The 15,325-nt window shown below is 43.3% G+C and overlaps 1 protein-coding gene across 2 annotated transcripts in view; it reads left to right on the top strand.

The window, feature by feature from the left end:
- The first annotated feature begins 14,234 nt into the window (after window positions 1-14,234).
- TENT4B (terminal nucleotidyltransferase 4B) overlaps window positions 14,235-15,325 on the top strand; it is a 31,787-nt gene continuing 30,696 nt past the window's right edge. For both annotated transcript variants that reach the window (XM_075281836.1, XM_075281835.1), the window contains exon 1: window positions 14,235-14,925. In XM_075281836.1, the coding sequence (XP_075137937.1) occupies window positions 14,417-14,925 (509 nt within the window). In that variant the 5' untranslated portion in view covers window positions 14,235-14,416. The remainder of the gene's footprint in view (window positions 14,926-15,325) is intronic.

Below are 15,325 nucleotides of genomic sequence, written 5' to 3'. Positions count from 1 at the left end.
TTTTCTTCGAATTCTGCCTTGTGCCGCACCTTTGCCATTCTTAGAAATGGATGGATAAATGGTAAGTGGATATTCCCATTCCCCTTGGCATTTGGGTATTGCCTACTTACTGACACTGTCCAATCACTGCTGACAGTTTCAGACTGTGTACAGTCACACCCTATTGTCATGGGTAATGGCAATATCCTATTATCAATTCATTTCTAAACATTTAATAAATACTTCCTGCATGTTTCATCATGCTGAGTAAAAGTATGTACTAAAACAGACGTGTTAGGGGAGCTGTTAGGTTCACTTTTATTTCTTATCGGAATGTTTCAGTCTCCAGGATCTCTATTCTTTCAGTATTCTCTTTCTTGGGGTCCCCAGATAGGTTTGTATATTGCTATATTTTACAAATAAGGGCTCGTTTACAACTGTGCCCTGGTCTCCGTTTCCTGTCCGAAACTGGACAGGAGACGGAAACATGCAGTGATTTTTTCAAACCTATTTATTTGAATGGGCTTGGAAAGTGTCCGGCCTCGAGCGCCGGTGAGCGTTTTGTGCTCTCTCCGGCGAAAGTTTTTATTTTTTTATTTATTTTTTTTTACCAGACACAAAGTCGAACATGCAGGACTTTGTGTCTGGTGAGAAAAAAAAATAAAAAAATTTCGCCGCGGAGAGCACAAAACGCTCACAGCTGGACAGGTTTCCGTCTTCTGTTGGCAGAAGATGGAATCCTGAAAACGTAGATCGGGCGCTGGTGTGAACCCAGTGTAAACTATAATAGAGGAAAGTAAGTTTCCAGTTAAACAGTATGACGTAGGGTATTCTTGATCTGCTTCTTCATTTACTCAATCTCTCTATCACTGACATGACAGCCACATTTTTTTTTGCTAGTCGAAATAATTTTCTAAACTAAGACAAGTTTACATTGTGTGTTTTCTAGATGCATATTCATGTAATTCTGGCCATTTTAAGTAATGACTGCAACTTCTATGAGGATTTTAGTAGTGTCATGAAAAGATCACATTTAGCCTCTAATTATCCTATTATGAGTTTTCCTGTGATGAGTCAATTACACTTTTACAATTAAAAAAAAATATTTATTATAGATAAATAAAACGTAAATCATTAAGCTGTTCTTCAACTGGAATTAAAGATCTGTTTTTTCAGATGTTTTTTCTGCCCTCACCACTTCTGCGATTTGTCGAGAAAAGAGGGAGGTGGCCAAACGGAGAACCTTTTCATGACATTTATAAAAGGGCAAAAAAAGGGCAAATGCTCTCCAGTATATGGACAGCGTAAAAAAAAGCAGTCAGGGGTCAGACTGCATTAAAAAGGGGCAAAGTGCACTTGTCTTATAATGCTGCATCCAAACTAACATGTGTGCAACGTTTAGAAAGCGGGTGCACCTACATCATAATAGGCACCACTAGTAGTCTAGTCTTTAAAAAAAAAAAAAAAAAAAAAGCGCCCCTGTGAAAAATATGGCCAAAAAAGGGACAGATGATAAATAACCCCCATTGAAATCAGTGAAGCGAAGCTGCAGTGAAGATGGGGTCTAATCACACGGAGTTTCTTGCAGACGGATTTTGCCACAGAATCCGCCTGCAAAAAAGGCTCCTATTCATTTCAAGGAGAGTCGCTCGCGTGTTTTTTTTTTTTTTTTTTTTTTAGCTAGTGGGAAAAAGAAGCGACATGCCCAATCTTCCCACAGATTCCACGGCTGAGTAAGCCACGGCGCGAGACTCCTTTCTACAGTGGACAGAGCCTTCTACCCATATTGTGTATCTGACGGGCAATGGAAGCGTCTCCGTACAGTTTATTATCCCAGGTGCCAGATGTCGGCACTGTACCGATCAGGTTTTTATGGCCTAGCCACAAGAATAAGAATTGACGCCGGACAATTCCCAATCATTTTTGATATTTTGTTCACATTATGCTGGTTTCTAAATATTCATATCCTAAAGTCCTATCGTAGAACTAATATTTAAAGACTGCTTTTGGGGCCTGATAAGATGCAGTAGATGTTTTCTAACGTGGATTCCAACACTAATCTGCACCAGACTCCACATGTGTGCATTGCAAATGGTAAAATCTGCAGTAATCTATGGAAAATTTTGTATGAAACCAAAAGTTCTGACAAGGCATTTTAATGGTTTACCAAAATGTATTTTTTTTTTTTTTTTTATTAGATGAAATTTAAAACTTGTATCTTGTTTAAATATTGGAAGTTAAAATCTTCAAAATCAATATGTCAAATACTGCGTCTATACATCTTATTCTGGACTTGATCATTCTGAAACCGCTTTGCTGCTTAATGTGAAGGACTTTTTCTTATTTAAAAGTTTGCTTTTTTTAATTATTTTTTTTTTTGGTTTCAGATATGGGATTAATTGCAATATACAAATGTTTGCTACAAATGTGAGATACAAATGGAAGCTATATAAAAAAAAAATAAATACATTTTTATTGGAGTAAAGCCTTATTATTCCAAACTGTTTTTTTGGGGTTGTGGGTAATAGACTTTCAATGTACATTGCCCATACATGGGAAGCACCCTGAACATCATGCCCGACTTTCCCAGAAGTCTTTACTGCATAATGCGGGGTTATATGCTTCCCATAGAGGGCAGCATAACAGAGGCAGTGTCTCCCTATTTACATCTTGGAAGACAGATTTGCATATTCCTCCTGTGAAAATATAGGGATCAAATCATATAACCTCCAGAGAATGAAGACAAATAAGAGGGGTGGAGACAAAGCAAGCACAAGATAAGAGATGGTGCACCATATTATATAACTATATATCAGGTAAAATGGAAATGGGATCATACATACTAGCCTGAAGGTGGATGAGGGGGATTATAAGAAGCCTTATCCTGCATATTTTATATTACATGAAAACCGCCTACATTGACTTAATGGTTTATATAATGTGTTTCTCTGTTGGGGATCAAACCTGGAACCCAATGTCCGATTGTCACATCCTAATGACAGATATACTGTTTGCTCTTATCTGCTATCTGTGCATCTGATAATTCCACATGACTACATATAAAACCCAAAACAAATAGTGGCATATCCTATAATATTTATTATGGAGCTATTCATATACAGTGTCTGACATGGAGTGCCCCATGGCTCAGCCTTTTGCAAATTATTTAATTCCCCCACCCCCCCAGAAAGCCCTGTGACAAGACGGCTGATTTTATGGTCTACAACAGGGGTAGGGAGTGTATGGCTCTCCAGCTGTCGCAAAACTACAACTCCCAGCATGCATACATGCTCTGCTGTTCTTGGAACTCCTCCCATGGAAGTGAATAAAGCATGATGGGAGTTGTAGTTTCACAACAGCTGGAGAGCCAAAGGTTCCCTACCCCTTCCCTGCACTCTTATATAAGCATATAGAGTTAATGCAAGTAATGAGTATACCCAACACTACCACACACTTGGCACAGTAGCAATAATGAATAAACATTGTTTTCTTCCTGAGCTAATCTTTTGTGGTGGTGGTGGTTCCTTACACTGAGCTTTCTAGGTATAAGGGAGCATTCACATGGAGTAAAGTGGCGCTGATTCCGCCACTATAACTCGTGGCAGAATCAGCGTGCTGAAAAAAGACTCCCATTTGAGTTCAATGGGTTCTGTCTTCTGCGCGGAACACATTGAAATCAAACACATTTCAGGATTCCTCCAGTTGTTGCAAGTAAATGTTATTGTTGGCATAATGAACAAAATGACAGCAAGCAGAGATCTAGAAAACCATGTGGAGTGGATATACAAAATGTATTGGAAAGTTGCATAACTTCTCATTTGCTGAAACTGGACATTCCCTTTAACATAATGACTAAATTCCTTTAAAAGGATTGAAGAGCTGTATATTACATGAATAGAGTGAAACATTTAGGCTTGGATATACGCTCATTTGCACAAATAAAACAATCACACACCGAGAAGTTGTTCAAATTCAACTTTATATGCATTAATGTAATGATGATATATGTGACTTTTCAGACCCCCAAGTATAATAAGCAAAGGCCTGGGAGTGGAGGGGTAAACACAACTGTTACCTCTCCTGGGCTCTGATGTCAGTCTCCGAGGCTCTTCAATGATTTCACTCTCGCCTTGTCTTTGAAGAGGCCTGAAAGCCTGCGCTGGAGCCCAGGAGGGGTGAGTAACGCCATTTTCTATGATCACCTACCCAGGGAATTCCATAATTATACTTTAGGGTCTGAAGACCCCAGATTGTCAGGGTCGAATTCGACAGCACGGGTCAATCAGCCAGTCCAAATCAATGAGCATGTGTGCACCGCGCTAAGAATGACAGACACTCAGTTCCGTTTTCAATCCCAGCCTATGCTATATCATCGTCTCCATAGCACTGAACTGCGTTTATTTCACGTCACACATAGTTATACAGGAAAGGAAAAGAAAGGGTTAATGTATAATATAACATGAAATTCTTCACATGATTGGCTCTTGATCGTGACATATAACAAGTTGTAGTCTTGGTTACAATCTAAGGAATTTAGCAAAACATGATAGTCAGCGCCATCTTAGCTCCAAAGCTAATTTCTTTGCAAGGAAAATTAGTATTTCAACATAACGTAAAATATAAAAGGATAATCGTGACCTGAGCTCTGACAAGATAATAGCAGGTTTGATTTAAGGCACATTCGGGCCAAATAAAACCGCCAAGCAAACCTTACACCAATAAATATTGATACGTCCCTACTTACTGATCTTTGTTACTGCCCACAGCTTCCTCTGCTTCCCCTTCAGCCATCCAGGGGGCCCTGTATTTTCCATATCACATTCCTGTCAGCAACAGGAGCTGAGATCTGTAAGTAAATAGGGACCCCTTACATATTGAAGTAACTTACAGTAGGTAATGGCCTATTTAAAAAAAATAAAAAAAAAGTAGGGGCACCCTACGGTCGTGGCTGCTAGTAGTAGTAGTTCTGCCACTGTGTGAAGCACTCACTGTGAGGCCTCCATACTTTAACCTATCGGATCCCAAACAAAACCTGGATTAGTCACTAAACATGATACAGTTCCAATCTGTACAGTCCAGGTTTCTTGTTCACAACATCGCTGCAAGTGAAGGTGATGCTGGCTGGCAGTTAATGGCACGTCATATATAGTAATGGGCGCGGTGTCACATAATTTATCTGCTACATGCTTGGAAATGGTCCTGGTAGAGACAGGGGTGTGTAATGAAGGTACCAACTGTGTCTGGACGTTGGACAAGGAAACGGTGGGAGCTGCTTGCGCTTATTGGCCAAGCAAACCATCCTCTGTACTGGTGGGCTCTTTGTGCTGTCCGGACCTGTTCCCTGTGTGTGCGTGCCCTCATGTAACCATTGCTCCCAAAATCTCTTAACACATAGGCATAGATGGCAGGCAATATTGAAATGAGTATAGTGCTTCTCATGTGCCCCCTCTTATAGTCTGTCAACTAGACAAAATGCTTTTGAGTAGAGGCATGCCTAAAAATCCATGATCACTCACCAAGAGGTTTACTACCCAAAAGAAGCCTCACAGTTTTTTTTTTTTTTGTTTTTTTTTATAGCGCAGTGGGGGAAAGCACTTTTATGCCTACTTGTGGCAAGACCCAGTATCTAATCAGTCCAGACCTATAATTACATATGTGACTGAGACATGCATTCTAGTTTTGCAGTAAGCTGACATTTCTATCTCGGTGCATTATTTTTCTTGTCAATGAGTGTATTTTTCATGCGTTTATACAGCTGAAAATACAAGAAAAGCTCCTGGACGTCAAAACCTGATTATTTATTTTTAAATCCTACTTCATATTTTTTCAGCCTGTAAAATAGGCTGTGTGAACATAGCCATAATCTGCTGCAACACCCTGATCTCCCACTGTACGCACGTATCACATTGAAAGCAATAGGGAAAAAAGCCTCCCATTGATTTCAATGGGGCGCGCTCGTATGCTGGCACCCATTCAAGTCAATGGGAGCTGGTTTTTACGCGCTCATTCTGAATGTGTTTTACGTTCAGAATGAGCGGAGCGTATACTCCGTGTGAATGCACCCTTAGAATGAACAAAATTTAATTCAGCATAGGGTTCCAGAGTACGAAAGCAATCTACGCCTCTTGGCGAACAAAAATCTTGACTATTGATTTTAAAAATAAAATAGGCATAATAGAAAGTTAGGCAAAAAAGTAATGAATGGCATAGGTGGAGTGCAGTACCCAAAATGGACACTAAATAAATTCAGATATCAGTCACAACTGTAAAATCGATCCAGTCCAAAAATTATTTAAGAATCTAGACTAGTGGTTTCAGTTTTTTTCAAGCAAAGCACCCCCTAGTGAGAAAATGTCCCAACCAAGTACCCCCAAAATAATGATCACTTATAAATGTTAATAAAATAAGGCTTCATTTAGAGCCATTGCTAACAATTAAAGGGGCTCTATCAGCAAAATCATGCTGCTAGAGCCCCACATATGCGTGAATAGCCTTTAAAAAGGCTATTCAGGCACCGTAAATGTTATATTAAACTACCCCCCCCCCCCCCCCCGTTTTAAAATAAAACCCTAAAACAGAATGTGATAAACTTACCCATCGTGCACTGTGGGCAGGCATTCAGGGTGTGTCTTCATCTTCATCCCCACCTCTTCTTCCTCCGATCCCGTCCTCCTCCGGCGCTCGCGAGCGGACACTGATATATAAAAATGGCCTGGGCGCATGTGCAGTAGCACGCAGCTGCTACTACGCAGGCACCCAGGCCATTTTTTTTTATATCCGTGTCCGCTCGCGAGCGCCGGAGGAAGACAGGACTGGAGGACATCGGAGGAAGAAGAGGCGGGGATGAAGATGAAGACACACCCTGAATGCCCGCCCAGCGTGCACGATCCGTAAGTAGATATTCTTTTTTAGGGTTTTATTTTAAAACTGGGGGGTAGTTTAATATAACTTTTACGGTGCCTGAATAGCCTTTTTAAAGGCTATTCACACATATGTGGGGCTCTAGCAGCATGATTTTGCTGATAGAGCCCCTTTAAGTAATGGGCCCCACCAGTGCCCCCACATGTATTGTAATAGTCCTCACACTCAGTAGAGTGGCCCAGTGTCGTACATGTAATACAACGGATCCCGCAATGTCCACACGTAATATAATGGCCTCCATATTTAAAATAGCAACCCCCATATATAATAAAATGGCTCCCATGCTTAGTGACGTTTAAGGAGAGAGTGGTAAGATGCATTCAATGCTTACCACTGATAGAGATGAACGAATCGAAGCCAACGAACTGGAATTCAATCCAAATTTCAGGAAATATTTGATTTGCATCGAATACGGATTTCCTCACACTTCGTGGTAAGGAATTGCACAGCTCCCAACGAGGGTTTTAACCCCTTGGATGCTTGACCACGGCATCCAAGGAGTTCCACCATTGTTATACTTCCCCCTTGGCACCCCTCGCGGCGAGATTGGGGGTGCCATCATGATCAAAAATAATTTTGATACTCACCTGTTCTGGGCTCAGCATTCACTCTGGAGCTCTTCCGGCCAGTGACTGAGATCATGCTCCCCAGACCTCACTGCTGGGGGAATGTGATTGGGCCCCAGTGGTCACGTGGAGTGAGCCAGTGTAATGACGTCATCACTCCCCAGGGGACTGCTGAGGCTCACAGACCCCAGCAGAGATGTTTGAGGATCACGACCTCAGTCGCAAGCCAGAAGAGGATTGAGGAGGACACTGCAGACTGTCGGATACCCAGAAGAGGTGAGGTAAGGTGAGTATAAGTGTTTGTTATTTTTAATCAGAGTGAGGGGGGCGTTCCTCCCCGCTCACACTGTACAGTACTATAGGCGCTGCTGTGGAAAAGGATGTACCTGACTGACTGTCAGAAACGCCCTTCTGACTGTAAAGCGCTACAGTATCGGGACCGATAGTGCTTTACCCAGGGCACAGATTGGGAAAGCCGATAGTGCTCTGAATTCAGCGCACTGTCAGCTTTCCAGCAGTATATAGAACTGCCTGTGCCCAATCTGATGAAAGGTCCTCTTTAAAAGATTATGCCGAGAGAGGGTCTAAAACATACAATCAAGAATACCATTATATTTTGGATTTTTTATATTTAGTTGTGATTGTGTCATTAGCGACATTTACACATGATTAATGGCCGTGTTGAGGGAATGACCTCCGCCAGAATACGGGTCACTTTCAGTGGTCAGTCACCTGCTCCAAATCAATAATGCATGTGCGCGCTGGCTAGAATGAATCCCGACACAGAAGTCAGTGTTAATCCCAGTCCATGCATAGGGCGCGATGCCTGCTCACACAGTACTGAGGTTTATTGAGAAAATCACAAATCTTATACAGGAATGCAAGAAAGATAAGATAACGGCAGTCTGTAAGCGTATACGTCTTGTATCCGAATACACTGGCGATCAGTCATTGGCTCTTAAATTTCAACATCTTCTTAGGTTTCGATTCCCCCAGAAATGATACTGTCTTTCTTGTAAACCACATGACGATCGTGTGCGTCAGCATCTGGGTGTGGTACTGGATACAGGCGCCATCTTAATGTGAATAAGGTATAATAAACTTGCATAGAGAAAAATATAATTTCTTAAGCAGTATAAGAGATATATAAAAATAGGAATATATGGGTTACCTTCACAGCCGTGTGACTTATTTTTAACATGGAAGCCTTAAATTCAATGTCAGTAAATGGGGGCTATTCACCGTTATTTCGATAGATCATGTCCTATTTTTGGTCATTTTCAAAGATCCCACCATACACTCAAACATATTGGGGATCCGGGAAAATGGGTGTCCCTTGGGTGCAAGACAGGCGTGAAAAATTTACATTTCTCACTACCATTTTGCACCTTGGTTGTCTCAATGTAAGTTTAGTATGTTCACATAGTTTATGTGGATTTTTTTTAGTTTCTGCATGAAAATCCATATAAAAAAATTCCCATACTAAAGTCTTATTGTTTTCTCTAGAGTCTAGCAAACCCTATTGGAATGAATTTTCTTGCCAAAGACAGCACTATAAACCTCATCACTAATTACTAATGTAAAGCCTGAAAGGATGATTAAATATTATAATTTATGAATTCCATTAAAACTAATATGGTTAATTTCTGTGGGTCATCATAGGCCTCATATCAGGATGACTTTTAACAGAGCACAGGTCAATAGGAGAAAGGAGTGTGACTGATATAATCTGGCACTGACAGCCTATCCTAGTTTTTCATAGTCTATGTGTATATGCTAAGCCAAATGATTATTCATATGATCCGAATCATTATCACCACACGCATTAGCCATATTGGTTAAAAAAAAAACCTCTTTAGACTAAAACCCCATGTTGCATTTTTGGAGCCAAAGTCAGGAGTGACTATGAATAAAATGGGAAATATAAATAAAGCAGTTATACGTCTGCCATATCCTCAATCCACTCTTAGCTTTGGCTCAAAAAAATTCTGCAAAATCTGCAACAGAAAAAGCTGTGTTTCTGCAACGTGGGGCTTCAGCCTTAAGCCAGATGCACATGACCATGTGCTCATTGGCTGCAGTGAATGAATGGCACGGGCAGCGAATGGGGGACACCTGGATATCCCCCATGTGTTGCCCGTGCACCAGTCATGCTTCTGTGGCCCTTTTCATTCAATGAATAGGAGCCGCGGAAGCAGGGCTGTAAAATCAGACAGTAATAGGACGTATTTCATATTTTGCGGCCCAGACTGTTGGCCCGCAGACATAACCGTATCAGTCACGTCCCATAGAAATAAATGGGTCAATGTGCTATCCGGGAAAAGACACACTGAAAAGAATACACACCAGAATCCACTTGATTTTCTGAAAAAATTTATTAAAAATGTCCTTTTTTTGGCTTAAAAACAAAACCAACAAAAAAAAATGTGTAAACACTAGAGATTGGATAGCTGTGAATTCAAGGATTCCACATACAGTGCCTATCTTCTTACTAGAAGACAATCCATCAGTATTACTTATCAGTATGGGGCTAGGTTCACACTGGCGTTGCCTGTGCATGGTTTGCAGGTCTGTTGGGGGACCCAAATAACAGAAAGGTGGACCGCTAACACAGCAGTAATGACAGACCCCATTGAATATAACAGGGTCTGTTGTTTTTAAACTCAGATTAGCAGAGGATGAAATCCTCTCTGCCGCTGGATTTATTTTTTTAACCCCTTCCCACCGATGGCATTTTTTGATTTTCGTTTTTAACTCCCCTCCTTCTAAACCCCATAACTTTTTTATTTCTCCGCTCCCAGAGCCATATGAGGTCTTAATTTTTGCAGGACAAATTTTTCTTCATGATGCCGCCATTAATTATTCTATATAATGTACCGTGAAGCAGGAAAAAAATTCAGAATGTGGTGGATTTGAAGAAAAAATACATTTCTGCGACTTTCTTACGGGCTTTGGTTTTACGGCGTTCACTGTGCAGCCAAAATGACATGTCCCCTATATTCTGTGTTTCAGTACGGTTCCAGGGATACCAAATTTATATGGTTTTATTTACATTTTGACCCCTTAAAAAAAATCCAAAACTGTGTTAACTTTTTTTTTTCTAAAAGTCGCCATATTCCGACGGCCGTAACTTTTTATACGTAAGTGTACGGGGATGCATAGGGCGTCTTTTTTTGCGGGGCCGGGTGTACTTTTTAGTTCTACCATTTTTGGGAAATGTTATTGCTTTGATCACTTTTTATTCAAATTTTTATCAGAATCAAAACAGTGAAAAAACGGCGGTTTGGCACTTTTGACTATTTTTCCTGCTATGGCGTTTACCGAACAGGAAAAATATTTTTATAGATTTGTAGAGCGGGCGATTTCGGACGCGGGGATACCTAACATGTATATGTTTCACAGTTTTTAACTACTTTTATATGTGTTCTAGGGAAAGGGGGGTGATTTGAACTTTTAATACTTTTTTTTTATATTTTTTTTTTTTTATTTTTTTTGCATTTATTAGACCCCCTAGGGGTGTTGAACCCCAGGGGGTCTGATCACTAATGCAATGCATTACAAAAAATCATCCTTTCTTTTGCAGGCTGCATAGACTAGCCTGCAAAAGAGAGAATTTGCAGACAAGCCTGGGAGCCTTGTAAAGGCTCCCGGCTGTCATGGCAATGTGACGTTGGCCCTGGAGCATGCTTTGACCGCGGCGCTGTAGGGGTTAATGCGTCCGATCGGTCCGGGGACCGATCGGAGGCATTAGATCCGGTTGTCTACTGCTTATAGCAGTAGACACCCGGCGGCTATGGCGGCCGCCCGGCCCCCGGGTGGTCGCCATAGTTACAGACCCGACATGCGTCGTACTATTACGGCGCACGTCGGGAAGGGGTTAATATTTCACCTTTCACAGTCTCCTCTATGATTTGTCCAATTCCTGGGCAGCCCCTTTAAATCTTTTACTTGTTTTTGTATGGAGATCTGAAACCTGTACGTTGTTTTTACTAGTTATATGGAGGGACAGATTCTTGTATAACGCAGGGGTGCTGTGACTAGCGGGGTGTCACAACAAACAGTTATATTTCGGGCATTATAAGACCTAGAACAATGCTTCTTGTGTCTTAAAAGATGTGATTCTCGCTTTCACATGACACCAAGTCCTATGCTATTTTCTAAAGCTATCACTAGCTGAGAACACAGTCGGGATAGGAAACAGGTGCAATGTGTTTTTTTTTAACTGGTGATTCCACTGGTAAGTTTACAGGTACAAGTGTGTGGCAGAATTTTCATGTGACACCAGAAGACACCTTTGCTGAAATACCCAAGATATATCGACTTGAAGTGACACGTCTTCCAGCTTCAGCTTTCCTGCATTATACAGAAGCCTGTACACCCAAAAGCAGTTTACATATTTCAGCTCCCAATAGGCAAAGAGCGTATTTTTTATATTATAGGTTTTATATTATAGGTATTTTTTATAGTATAGGTTATCAGTATGTGATCATATAGGGTCCAACGCCCGAACCACGCACAGATCATCAGTTGTAGCAGGTGCTGGAAGCTGCTAGTGGGAGGGTGACACCTGAAGCACTTACTCATGTAATAGGAGCACGCTGCATTTCACCAAAACCACTGCTAGGGTCCATTCACATGGAGGAAAATGGTGAGGAATTTGGTGTGGAATTTTCCATGCTAAAAAAAAAAGCCTCCCATTGATTTCTATGGGTTCTGCTAGCTTTTTTTTTTTTTTCCCTCTAGTCGAATTTTCTGCTAGCGGTGAATGTGAATGGACCCTTATGCAGTAGAAGGGGCTTTTGCACCGCTCTTATTACTTGAATAGGAGCTTTGCTGCATGGGCCACTCTTCCACTAGCAGCTTTCCTGGAAGCTGCTAAAACATGATATGTGCGGGGGCCTGATGTTAGACGCTGCGGGGGACAAAGATGACTGTAGGCTGTCAGTTTTGTTTCTTCCATGTGACTAGGACCTGACCTTAGCATCAGGTTCCGGCTCTTCTCCTGTGCAGTCACGCACATTAACGCTGGCCATTCACATTAGATTTTAGACTGCAATGGCTGAAATAAATTGTGGTTGGTTGATTGTACGGCCAACTGTCCCAAACACATGAACAACCACCAACCTTTCAATGACTGTTCAACTTTCCCAGACGCTTGGAAAATAAACAGATGAAAATCACTCAATGCTAAAGAAGCGATGAAAACAGGGAACGACGGACCCTTTGTGGGTGTGTTAGTAATACACATGCCCACAATAGTAAAATCTCCCACAGGTCTGTCTAGCCCTTACAAAACAGATCAAAACTGACAGACTGCAGATAAAATCCAACACAACAGATTTTGGTTCTGACCGACATTAGCTGATGTTTGGCTGTATTGGATGAAGTGTCACTGGTTTACGTGCGACGAACCAACAGCAGAAAGTCCAAAATCTGCCACTTCGGCAGCTTAAAATGTAATATGGCCAGCTTTAGACTAGAGTGGTATGGTGACTGGATGTGTGATTTATCGAAGCTGCAAGACCAAAAAACATGCGTACAGCAGCCTGTATGGATCTTGTGCCAGGCAGACCTCAGGCAAGTCTAATGTAACTTGCCTTCCAATCCATGATGGCAATGATGTGTATTGTTGGAGACAAAAATTCAGTGGGTTTACATTTCTTTGTACTGTAGAATCACTGTCAGGTTATGGAGGAGATGAAACAATCCCCTCCCCCCCTTATAACCTTTGTGCTCTTCATGTCACATCACCAAAATTACAGGGTCTCTGCATCCTAACACTAGGTTCATGTTCTTTGGGTCCGCTTGGGAAAAAAAAAAGACTATAATACTATATTATAATACTATATTGTTTGTAGCAAACAAGCCCTCTGACCCCGTGTCCCCCTACCGCCTCATAGAATGTAAGCTCTTGGGAGCAGGGCCCTCGCTCCTACTGCGTGATATGTCCCATGTTGTCAGTTCATGAGTCCTCTGATTTGTAAAGTGCTACGGAATATGTTGGCGCTATATAAAGTTATTATTATTATAATGGAGTCTGCTGGGTTACTGCTGGTTATACTGACATCTTGCTTGCAGGACTTTTCTCTCCACCTATTTGAATTGGACGTGTGAACCTAGGGTAAGGCCTTATTCACATTTGTATCTTGGTCACACCTTCTATACATGGGAGTATGAAGAAATAACCTGAGACAGCAGAGACTCAGTAACAATGGTGTTACTATAGCCTAAGTGTGTGACACACTGCAGACATGTTGTACTACAGCGCAGGTGTATGCCCACACGTTACTAGTGACCCCAGGCCGGCACCATCACACACACACAGGCGGCCATGTCCCGGCCTCTAGTTTATGCCTTATCCCCGTGACGTCAGAGCGCCGCCCACTTTTCATCTCTATAGGCTTAGAGTTGGTGGATCTTCCCCGTGACGTTTGGTGGGTGGAGAGTATAGCTGGCTTGGGGAGCGCATGCGTCGAAGAGCAACGAGTTAGGGGGAGGGAGGAGCCGCCATTGCTGTGGCCGGTGTGACAGGAACCGAGATCTTGAGCGCATGGAACCCCCACACGTTAACGGGCCATAGCTCCCGGGGGGCTGCGCCGCCATCATTGTGTAGCTTTTCGGCTCTTGCTTTGTTTTTACTGTAGTGTTAGTTGGAAGCGACTGACAAGGGGAGGGGGGTTGGGAGTAAGTCAGACCAGCAAGGAAAGATAGCAGGGGTGTGGGAGGGAAACAGTAATTGGGGGAGCCCTTAAGAGGGGAGGGGAGGTGACTGAGTCGCACGGTTAGATAACGGACTAGGTAGGGGCCAGGACGTTACCATTCCTCAGGCTCGGGGGCCTCGGTGCGGACCGTTAGACTGTGGGAAGGAGAAGGGCTGGGGGTGTGCAGGTGAGGAGTGGCAGAGGGCAGCCCCGGAGGGAGGGAGTACGGGGAGCCCCAGGCTCCGTTTGATGGATCCTCGGATCGCCTGGTTCCAGCCAGAACAGCTCGGCCCCTCCAACAGCCTGTGGATGCAGATCTGGGAGACTACGCAAGGCCTGAGGAACCTGTACTTCAACCACAACAGCCCGGCCTCGTCCCCCGCACACAGCGGATCCTCTTCTTCCACCACTAGCTCCTCAGGGTGTGAGGCCACCATGTACCGGGACAGCGGGCCGGCGCAGGCTTCTTCTCCCATTCCTGCCACCCCGCCACTGGCGGAGCAAGGAGACTTCTTACCTCTGGAGACCTCCAATAATAACAACAACCACCAGCAGCAGCTTGTCAGCCAGAGCCCCGGGGGCTGGAGGAAGGGGCCCGACCACAGCAACAGGAACAAGCGGAAGCGGGACAACAAGGCCAGCACCTACGGACTCAACTACAGCCTGCTGCACGCCGCCTCACCGGGGAGTCATGGAGCGGGGGACACCTTCACCGGGACCCCGTGGAAGAGCCGGAACTACAGTGACGAGGTCATAGGGTGAGTGCGGCCTGTCCTCGAGCCCTCCTCCTGGCAGTCACAATCGTATGCCATGCCTCATACTCCTTCATTTACCTCTAAATCACTCCATACCTCCTCCTGTCACAGATCTGGGCCATATCTGCCTAGCTCCATGCTCTCTCCTGTCAGACCTGTGCCATGCCTCACTGCATATCTCCTCCTGTCACAGGCCCATGCTATGCCCTGTAACACATGTACTGTACTCTGCCTAGTAGACCTGTATCACATCCTCCGGTCACAGGTCCATGTTGTAGCCCATGCTCTTCCCCGGACACAGGCCCATGTTGTAGCCCATGCTCTTCCCCGGACACAGGCCCATGTTGTAGCCCATGCTCTTCCCCGGACACAGGCCCATGTTGTAGCCCATGCTCTTCCCCGG

Source organism: Leptodactylus fuscus, chromosome 7 (assembly GCF_031893055.1).
Source record: "Leptodactylus fuscus isolate aLepFus1 chromosome 7, aLepFus1.hap2, whole genome shotgun sequence".
Taxonomy (NCBI): domain Eukaryota; kingdom Metazoa; phylum Chordata; class Amphibia; order Anura; family Leptodactylidae; genus Leptodactylus; species Leptodactylus fuscus.
Note: the sequence above shows the minus strand (reverse complement) of the source record. Positions and strands in the feature narration are given on the sequence as shown.